At 47.6% G+C, this 11,297-nt stretch overlaps 1 protein-coding gene across 1 annotated transcript in view; it reads right to left on the reverse strand.

The window, feature by feature from the left end:
• Positions 1–8,923, reverse strand: part of SPMIP1 (sperm microtubule inner protein 1) — a 30,820-nt gene extending 21,897 nt beyond the window's left edge. Inside the window, exon 1 of the mRNA XM_078677811.1 lies at positions 8,034–8,923. Within this exon, the coding sequence (XP_078533937.1) occupies positions 8,034–8,466 (433 nt within the window). The 5' untranslated portion in view covers positions 8,467–8,923. The remainder of the gene's footprint in view (positions 1–8,033) is intronic.
• Positions 8,924–11,297: the final 2,374 nt, after the last annotated feature.

Genomic DNA, 11,297 nt, shown 5'->3' on the forward strand with positions numbered 1-11,297 from the left:
AGACTGAGCTGAGGGCCCACGATGTGCCTGGCGACCAGACGACATCAACAAGGGGACAGTGGTGAGTCCAGTCCTGCGCTTAACCCTGCCCTGCTAGCAGATTACCCATGGCCTTCCTGGCCCCCAGTGATCTGGTGGTGCTCCGAGGGATGAAAAACAGACACAGGGAGCGTGGCTGAAAAGACCTGTACTTGAAGTGCAGAGCTCTCCAGTGAACAGGGGAACAGCAGGGAAGGGAGATCAATACCAAGGGTAGTGGCCTAATCAAACCTTTTGAAGCTTTAGGGCTAGATCTACGACGAGAACTCGCATGCGCAAACAAGTTTGTGACCTGTTTGCGCACGCTAATTCTGATAAGACCATGTACAAACGCTATTTTGCGAGTCACAAATAATTTGCGACTTGCAAAAAAGTGTTTTGCGACTCGCTATTAGGATGGGGCATTCCTTTCCTAATAGTGAGTCACAAGCCATGTACCAATGTTTTGCGACCGCAATTGCGGTTGCAAAACCCTCGCAAATGACCACCCTCTTCAAGAGGGTGGTAATGCAGTCGCAAATGGGAAGGCATTCCCAGGAGACCCCTTCCCCTTTTTGACTGGCTCTGAAATCTTTTTGTAAGGGCAAGCCGCGGACCAAGGGACCACTACCTCCCCTTAAAAAATGAAACAAAAAGTTTTTTTTTTATTTATGCATCCCGTTTTCCTTCATGGAAAACGGGCTGCATTTTTTTTTTAATGCTTTATTGACAATCAGTCCCAGACATGGAGGTCTGCTGAGCCCAGCAGGCCACCGTTCCAGGGAGGTCCAGCCATTGCCAATGGGGTCGCAAATTGCAAGTGGCTCATTAATATTCATGAGCCTTGCATTTTGCGACTCCATTGGGAATCGCAATCAGTGTCTCTGACACTGTAGTACATTGAAATTGCGCCTCGCATTTTGCGACTCGTAATCGAGCACAAATTGCGAGGCGCAATTTACAAGGGTCGTACATCTGGCCCTTAGTCCTATCTGGCCTCATTCCAGTTCGATCCCTAAGACTTTAGTGGTTAGATCACCATCCCCCTCGAGACGTATAGAGGACTTTCCTCCCGCCTAATAAGAGAGCTCCTGGATACTCCCTAGACCTGGGGACAGACATATTCTACACCAGGGACTGAGCGCCTTTCATATCTGCAGACCAACAGGCGGCACAACTTCCCGGCGTCAATGGCATCACAGCGAACCATGAAAGACTCTAACCTCATAGACATATTGACCAACATCTCTGCCAAGTACCCTGACCCACCCAACGAAACTCTGCTCGGAATCCCACCAGTACCAGACCCGCCATCTACAGGGACAGGCCATGCAGAGCCTGAGGCACCTATCTCTCGTACGTTCATGAAGACACTCTTTGGAAAATTCAGGGATGACATTGCAGCCCTATGAAACGATGTTGCCCCTAAGCTCAAAGAAGTCAAAAAACAACTGGGGAAGCAAATGGCAAACTTAGAAACAAAAAAGTACACTAAAGATGAAGAGCTTGACCAATTCGGGCGGGAAATACTGGTGCTTCAGGACCGCAACATACAAATACAGATCTACCTTGAAGACATAGAAAATGGGTCAAGGTGCTCCAATCTTAGAGTCAGAGGCGTTCCTCTTCTAGCCAACCCTGGGGACCTGGAAGGGTACCTCATCCTCCTCTTTTGCCATATACTCCTGGAGCTGGAGGGGATATAAATTGCTCTTGACCGCACTCCCAGGGTGGGACGGTCATCCACCATCACAAGCACTACCCAAGACATTCTAACCTCCATCCATCACTATCACCAGAAGGAAGCCATCGCTGTCGTTGTGAAAGGAGCCCCATTTTGTTTGAGGGAGTGAAAATCTGGCTTTATCAGGACTGGTCTCCAACAACGTTGCTCACTAAAACCTGCCGCCACCTTCCTTTGTGAGCATGGCAATTAATATAAAGGGGGTACCCGTTCGACCTGATATTTGTGTGGAACAACAAAACCCATATGATTTGCAGCATGGACTAGGCCAGAGACATTCTAGTAATGAGTGACCCTGCTGAAGAAGCGTCTCATCAGGACCATCCATTTGAAGTGGCACTCAGGAGCCAAGAGGCATACAAGAAAGCTGCACCCTCAGGAGAAATGCACACAAACCGACAGTGGGTGAAAGTCAACTAGAGCGCTCAGCTTTCCTCCAACAACTCCAACAACATGATACAACCAGGGCTTGTGACTCAGCCTAAATATCTGACACCTCTGCTGGTTGAATAGACAATATTGCTTGGCCTCGAGGCCAAGCAAGAAGGCAGGAGTAGCCATTCCCTTGGCTGCCAAGTTCCAGGGTCAGGTCACATGGACACAGGCAGAATTGCCCAGGCGACCCCTATCACTGCACTTTTACCTACACATACACTTTCAGAATAGCCACGTTGTATGCACCCAATGGCCACCAAGAACAGTTTATACTCCACGCTCTAGGCCTCATCTACCATTACCAACCTTGTTCTACACAAGGACTTGGATAGATAAGCTCATAGGACAGCTGAGCTGGTTAGTAGAGGAGGGACTTGTTGACATCTGTCACTCCCAACATCTCAATTATATGGATTTCACTATGTTTCTGCTTCCCACCAGACATATGCCCGGCTCAATTATTTCCTGATCTCACATAGTGTCCTAGCAGCCAAAGCTCAGACCGAGATCAGTGTAGCAACACTCTCCGACCACTCCCTCATAATGATTTCTTTCCAGATCCCAAGTTGTGCAAAGCCCCACCGGGCATAGTGCCTCAATTACATAAATCTAACGTACGACTCCACAATAACAGGAGTCAAGGAAATTATTCATCAGTTCCCCCAAACGATGACACCCCAAACACCTTCATTGCCTTGCTGTGGGACTCACTGAAATCAGTCATCTCCTCCCACCTCAATAAACTAAGCAGAGAGAAATGGGGCACCCAAGAGGAATCAGTGAGGGAGTTAAAGGAGGCACACAAACAGTATGGAGCCCTTTGGATTAGAAGGCAGCTGACTTTAGCTAGAAAGCAGCTTATGGCGCTCAGTATGGACAGGGCTAAGTACACCCTCATAAGCATTAAGAAGAGATATTATGTCGGGGCTAACAAGGCGAGGAGACTTCTAGCACATAAACTAAAGGACAAGGACCACAAAAGCAGGATTGTAGAGATCCACACACACTTTGGGAACAACTTACACTCCGACTAAGAGATGGCAGGTGCCTTTGATCACTTCTATGCCGACTTATACACAGCAGAGGACCTAGCCCCCTAAACTCAAATACCTACCTCTGAGACTATCCAGGTACCCCATTACTGCTCCTAGAGGCATTCTCCCTGAAGGAAGACATTCGCCCTGATGAAGTCCTCCTTGGCATAGCTCGATTACAGCCAGGAGAGACCTGGGAATGGATGGCTTCAAACTCAGCTTTTACAAAACCTTCGCAGCCCAACTGGCTCACATCCTCACATGCCTATACAACTCCTTTGGGAATACTAGCAAGCTCAGTGACCCTATGCAGGAGGCGGCAATCACTGTAATACGCAAACCCAGGAAGGATCCTACGAGGTGTTCCTCTTACTGCCCCATCTCTCTGCTTAACGTTGATACTAAACTCTTTAAGGCATACTAGCCACCCGCCTCAGCACATATATGCAAGGACGTAACCTGGATAACACTAAGCGACTACTGTGCCTTATAGAGAAGGCAGTCTGATCCCACACCTCTGCACTCCTCATATCTATAAATGCTGAAAAAGTGTTTGATGAGGTGCCCTGTCCTTTTCTCTGAAGCACCCACAAGAGTGCATGTTTCAGGGTGCATTTCCAGAAGTGGCTACAATGCAGTTACACCAACCCGACTGCGAGAGTAACAGTTAATCACTTAACCTTCCAAGTGTTCCCTATAGCCAGAGGCACACGTCGGGGCTGCCCATATCCTCTTTGCTCTATATATAGAGACTTTTCCAGAACATATCCACACAAATGGACAGATCAAAGGCATACCTGTTAGCCATCATGAACACAAGTTAGCCTTATTTCTCATTCCTCCCAGCATTGCTGAACAAACTCTAGGCATTCTGCACCGTCTCAAGGTTCAAACTGAATGTCCAGAAATCCCACACCCTCAATCTCACGATCCCCCAACAAGATAAGCTCCGCCTGGAGCGCCAGTTCCCCCTCCAAGGGGTGAACAATTGGGTGCCATACTTGCATTCAAAATCTGTATGTAATTGAGAAAACGTTGGAGCTTAAGTTTGTCATCCTCCTTGATACGGCCCACCTGGATATACAGACCTGGAGGGGAGGTGGACTTTCATGGTTGTTCAGAATTGCTGCAGTAAGGATGAGTCTTTTACCAAATATATATTATATGTCATGCAGACCACTCCATTACCTCCTCCCCCACTCTTACTTAAACTACAGAAAATGTGTGTCCTAAATCTGGGGAAGCAGGTAGCCACACATAGCTCAGAAATGAGCTTATCTCCCAGTAGCTGCAGAAGGAAGGGGCATACCATCCCTCACCCACTAATACTTAGCAGCAGAATCACACTATATGGCGGAATGGCACAGACACATTGATGTTGGCCCTAGAACCCCTTTAGTCTAAAGGGGTTTGCTCAAAGTCCTCTCCTAAGTGTCCTTAATCTTTATAATTCCAACTGCTACTTTCCCCATAGAAGCTAACGGCATCTCGCGGCTGTGTTCTCACACTGCACGCGTCCCCCATGGGTCTCCTGTGTCACTACTTTGGGAGGTTCCTTGTGGTCCCAACGATTCTACAGGCTCTAGGCCTCAGGTCTAGTCAAGCCGTGGTTCTTATACCACTTTCTTAATATATGGTTTGGTCCCCCCCCTGGGGCCCAGTGTATATTGTGCTATTTACTGAAATTCTATGTTGCTTAAAGTGTGTACTTTGCTCTCTAATCTCATAAAGAGATTACTAGAGAGTGTTTAGTAATAAATACATATATTTTATATATACATTGTGTGGTTATCCCTTCATTTATACATTCAAGTGGTTATAATCTGGTAAACCAAGCTGTTTTACACTTCCTCAAGACTTAGCCTGAAGTCTGCTCTCCATAGCTACCACTAGGATAGCTTTCAATAAAGGTTGTCTTAACCCTATCATCATTAACCTCATGCATGCGGCGCATTTTACCGCCGTACGCTGAGTTTTTTTTAAAAACCGCGTTACATGACGAGCTCAGCTCGTCATGAGCGTACGACAGGCGTACCTCATGACGAGCTCGTCATGAGCGTGGAAGGGGTTAAGGGTTGTTTGGACTGGTTCAAAGTGCCCACTATAACTAGTGGACAGCATATGGAAGGCCAACTTCTCACACCCAAGAAGCATAGACCCTTTAGGGGTACACATCACCAGAAAAATTGGCCACAATGGAGGTTAAGGGCAGAGTAATGCCCGCCAGAGGCAATTCCATGCCCCTTCCTTCACTCCCATTGTTTGCAACCCTACTTTACCCCCAGCATAGACAGTTAATACATACATCGCTTGGCAGGAGGTGAATATGAAACAATTGGAGAACTCTCTGACCAGGAAGGACTCACGGATTTCCCACAGGTGCAAGCCAACTACAGGATTCCTGCCCAGGGAACCTGGCACTACACCACCATTAAGCATAGGGTCACACAACCAACAATCTGACAATCTGCCAGTGGACCCCTAACGAACTATGAAAAATGGCTCATCACGAAGACTGGAAACAAAGGGTTGGTCTCAGACATGTATGGCGTCTTGAATAAAGAATCAGACATCACCCCAGCGAGGAGAGTGAAATAGAGGGATAGAATCAAAGATGACTACTGGCACAACGGCTGGCATCTAGGCCTCCTGCCACACATCTTCTGACACTGCTCCAAACTCAAACGATACTGGGAGGAGATATTAGAAGACATTCATGAGGTTTTTTGACAGGAATGTTCCCAACCTCCCCAGTTAAATACTACTGGGGTTACCAAATGCTTTGACCTAGATGCTGCGCACGCCCAAGGGGAAAGCGTTCACCATGGCGCTAAATGCAGTCAAGCAGACCATCACCTCCAAGTGGGTTACCAAATGCGCTCCCGACCAGGGCTCGTGTCGGAGATAAACACAGGTACACGGTTTCCCCCCACTCTTTTCACAGGGTGGATGCCATCCCCCCCTGCCATGAAGACGGGCCCCACAGAAACATGCTGTACTTGTCCTGGGTGTAATTTTCAGACACCGGGACACGTTCAGCAGCACCTGCATGTTGCCTCCTTTTGTTTGTATATGCTGACTGGGGCTGCCTGGAACCTTACATTTAAATGTAAATACCACAGAGGGAAACAAAGACACACAGCTTGCCTTATCTTCACAGGTACTTAAGAGAGGCATGCTTTTGCCTTTGTTCTGTCCCTGTATATAAATGCAGACACTGTAAGACTGTCAGATGGGTTAGTCTGTCTCAGTATTTATACAAATAATTTAAATAGCACTATTTTATTTCTTTTATAGCGCTACGTCGTGATGTCATGAGGTCATTTGCATATTGTTTTACTTGGTCAGTCCCCCCACTTCTTTTTATAGGACCTGTGCCCTGCTCCCGACCATAAAACTTGGCTATACTGACTCTGGGACACCACTGGATTGGAAAAGCTCACAGCCTCGCATGATAACAAACTGCTGCAATTTGATCAAATATAGGGGTCACGTCTCCAATTCCTATCATGGGACTATAATTCGTTGACTTGCCCGAAATACCTCTGTGTTGCTTGTATAACCCAACAAGAGCACAAACAAGACTCCGGCAAAGGAGACAGACTAGCGTAATCTGGACATCTGGCTACGCTGAGCTTAGTGATATTGTACAATGATCAAACATACCACTTGCATTTGGGGGTATCACCCCTTACCGTTGGACCTTCCCCAAGTTATTCTACTCCCCCACATGCACCCCCAACCATTGGCATTGTTAACCGCTTCTTTTGTTGAACGCCCTCTTCCCCAGTTGGTCCCCCTTCTATGTTCCACACTGGCCTAATGATGAGTGGGTGAGGCTATGTGCTACTGACTACAAAAGATAAATAAAGCTATTTTAACCCTGAATATTGTTTGGGTCGAAGCGCTCCCACGGTTCTCCCCTGAAAAGTTTATAGAAGGGTACCCTAAAATTGACTTTGGCTGCCTCACAGATGTAGAGGGGCCTTGGGCTGCAAGAAGTGGTGTCCCCCTTTATAAAATGTGAATTGGGATACCAATGAGGAAAACCATTAAACATACACCTCATGTACGTGATCCGCACACCATCAGTACTTACCTTTCGACATCTGCTTCAGTACAGTACAATCGTACAAGCAGCACACTACATAGACGATGTGGCCGCCACCTATAATCCTAAGAAACCTGGTCTGTCTGTTCACTAAAGATTCAAGGCGTTTGCTTTTTAATGTAAATAATTAGTCTTTCCTTTTAATCTGTGAAATTCAGGGGAGTACGTCGTATTTTCAAGCTGTGCCATCAACGAAATAATCGTCATAGGGAGTCAGGAAGATCTTTTAGCAGAAATCAAGTGATTTTCCAATAGGCCAGTGCCTAAGAAACTCCTGGGAGGGCAGGGCCAATCTCGATTGTATTGTTTACGCTGTTCCTGTCCTATTACCTTCTGAAACATTGGCCTTTTGTGAATTATTTTCCAATAGACTACTCCCTATCTGGTAGAAAGCATGCAGATACATTGCTAAGTCAGTCTTTACATGAAAAATATTTAGGCGAGCACCCATAGGGGATAAAAGCCTTGTACAACCAATGTGGTACATGTAGGAATGGCAGCATAGCAAAGCTACCAAGGGAATACTAAGGCCAGCAAGGAAAATGGGCCCCACAGCCCCCTGTCTGGGTAGTTAAAGCCAGCCATGTTTAGAGTGTTGTGTTATACACTATTTTGCCATGGCGCTACTACCCGTCCTAAATGCAGTAATTTGAGCTCTGCCCCTCTCTAACAACGAGCCAGTTGTCCTTACCGATCTGCCAGCCGTACTCAAAGTTGGTTGTGATGGGGAAGATGTACTTCTCCTCCGGGATGATCTTGCTCCTCGCCTTTAGGTAGAGGTACCTGCCCTGATCCTGCTTGGTGGTGCCATGGTAGAGAAGTTCCTTGGTGCGAGGGGTGGGTGGCTTCATCTCTGCGCCCAGGTCCTCCACCACCTTTTCCACCGCAGTAGGGGGACCCTCGCAGACCTCCTTCTCCACCTTGGTCTCAGGCCCTTCCGCTGGCGGGGCGAGGTGTATGCTCGGCAGCTTTAACCTTTCCTTGGCTTTGGCTCTGGGCTGGGCCATTTCTTTGGCTCTCTTGATGTTTTCCTGATGCCACTTGAGGCGGACCTTCATCTCCTTCATGTACAGCTCCCGCATGGCGTCTTGAGACTGGGAAGTCATGTTAAACTGCCGCGCCATGGCTGTGAAATTGGATTTCTTCTCACTTCTTTGCTTTTTTAGGCTAACCTAGGGTTTCAGTGATGTCCTCCAGACGCCCTGTCTCCTCAAAGGCCACCTGGAAGACCAAAACAGACAGTCCTATACTGAGGCGACCTTCTGGCTGGAGTTAGATTGTCAGTGAAGACGTCACAGGCCCCGTGGAACACTGTGCTGGCCAACCAGACTGCCTCCTCTGATTGGACGGGCCGGATTTGAGCTCGCGCTGCGCAGGTGGCAATGGCATGAGGTGATTGGGCCGGATGATGGCTCCTTTGCTGCACGGGGGCGCTTCGGCTTCCAGACTCCGCCGCTTCTGCCCGCAGCAGCAGCTGGGCCTTCAGCCCTGCGCAGCCTATTGTTGATGCCTGTGTCAGGCTGGTTACCATGGTGAGCATATAAGATCACTCAGGCCTCCTCCCTCGCGCCAGTCATGGGATGATATAGCTCAGTACACTGACCCGGAGCATCTGCGAAGGAGAGCTGACACGCTCCACTTCAGCGAGGGGACAGACGGGCGAGGCGCGCGCTCCCAGAGGCTCCGGTTCCAGGCGCGGATCGCTCGTTAGGAACTACAGCCGAGCTCTGCTGAGCAGGGCATGGACCGCGCCTCTGCTACGACTGATAACGCTGGTATCTTTCACACACCGCTGACTTTAATGAAAACATTGTAGCTTTCTTAAAATACGGCTCTCACAAGGTTGTGACATAACCACTCTGTACTGCCTAAGTTTCTACAGATACATACAAGTAGCCATGTATATGCTTTTTGCGCACACGGTGTCAGCTGCATCACCTGTCAAAGTGCTTTCATTTGAGCATGGTGAGAGGGCGGATTGCATGCACTGGCGTCCGGAAAAAAAAAAGTCACCTAAGGCAGTGAACACTCTAAGTCTAAGGTGACCAACTAGCATGGGTGCAAATTCAGGGCAGTGACTGTAAAAATTCAGGACAAAGGGGCAAAATTCAGGACAGAAATCCAGGAGAAAAGGTACGTTTTACAGATACATCATAAGAGGTTACACAATAGTATATAAGTAAGTAAATACACAACCACTTAAGTACAAGTGAAAATAAGTTTATATTAGGTTGAGCCAATTGTGCACATCATGGCTTTTCAGTATGCGCACAGCTTTGAGCAAATGTGCAGGTCTTTTTGTGGTAACAAAACCGCCCCACACCACCTTTCCAGCCTCCTAGGAAAACGCCTGATCCTGGTCCGGCCAGTACGGTCTTGCAACCACCCTCCAATGGTGCCCCTCGTCTCCACAAAGACCCTCTCTCATGTGTATTCAATTTCTTTTATAGATTGCTTGACTTTACTCCTGAGGCTTGAGCCGGGAGGATCGTTTTTAAACCCACAGTACCTTTGGTTTTTAATCTTTTTCCCTGTGTGTCCTTTCCCTCCCCCCAGCACTGAGCTAATAGCACATAGACTGGTATCCCAGTAGTGATTTCAGTAATAGCGCATTGTTTACCTACTCAGCGCTGTCCTAGGCAAAGACGAATGTTCTTTTAATTCAATTGAATCTCAGTTGAGAGACACTTACTCGCCTGCCCTGGGGGTGTGGTCAGGTCTATGACCGGCATCAGTGGGGTCTAGGCAAGTATTGAAGTCAGGCAGCGGCCATCTTAGTGAGGGCTCGCGCTGCACGTCGCACTACCGAGGGCATTTATTCATACGTCCATGGCTCCGCGCAGCGGACGCGCATTGCGAGAGCGCCGTTCGCGCGCCGGAGTCAAGCCAGAGTCCTGCCCGTCTGCGCCCGTCCGTGACCAGACGGGGCACGGGGCAGGACATCATGGCCCTACTGATCTACATCGGTTCACTGATAGGATGATTGATCAGCCAAGAACTCATTACTTGAGAACTACCCTTCTAGAACTGGGTAAGACCTCTACTAAACCTTGTCAACATACTATTGACCCTATGATGATCCCATCTAATTGCAAGTTATGTGACTATTCATTTCCCACTTTTCCCGCTTGTGATACCCCCGAGCCCAAATTAAAAATGATGCTGCTTAACTGTAGATCCATGATTAAACACAAAACGGAAATACGAGATCTACTGCACAAACAAGATTTTGATGTAATGTTTCTTACTGAAACATGGTTAGAAGAAACTTCATCCCCCGATATCTTAGAGATAATACCCCCTAACTACAGTTTGCTTAGAATTGATAGGTCTAAACAACGCGGTGGAGGACTCGCATTGATTTGCAAAAAGGAATTGGAATGCACTCTCACGAACAAAGCCATCATTCATAGTGAATGTGGGACTTTCTCCATAAAACTGACCCCGACGATGACCGTTACTGGTCTGCTTATATATCGTCCTCCTGGCAATGCAACCCTTTTTTCCAGCCAACTAATAGAAATAGCCACTCAGCTAGCTATAAAGCATAATAACTTTATGATTCTAGGGGACCTGAATCTTCATTTTGAAGATAATAACGCTAAAGAGGCCAAAATACTCAAAACAGCATTGCATGCGTTGGGAATAACATTGCTATCAAGCAACCCCACGCATCAACATGGCCACTTACTCGACCCTGTGTTTGCCACCTGGGAAGGAATTGAAATATCCCCCCCGGTCCCTATAATCTGGTCAGACCATTACATAATCACTTTTAACATCCCAATTAACATCACTAAGATTGCTCCTAATAAACTTTTGTTTTCTACGCGCCGTAACTGGAAAGACTACACCCCTGAACGCTTGATCAGCGAATTAAAAAAACACCCTCCGCCCTCAGGACATTCCCTGCGAGACGCTTGGAACAACTATGAATTATGGTTGAGCAAGGCAT

This window comes from Lissotriton helveticus, chromosome 1_1 (assembly GCF_964261635.1).
Source record: "Lissotriton helveticus chromosome 1_1, aLisHel1.1, whole genome shotgun sequence".
NCBI classification, from domain to species: Eukaryota; Metazoa; Chordata; class Amphibia; order Caudata; family Salamandridae; genus Lissotriton; species Lissotriton helveticus.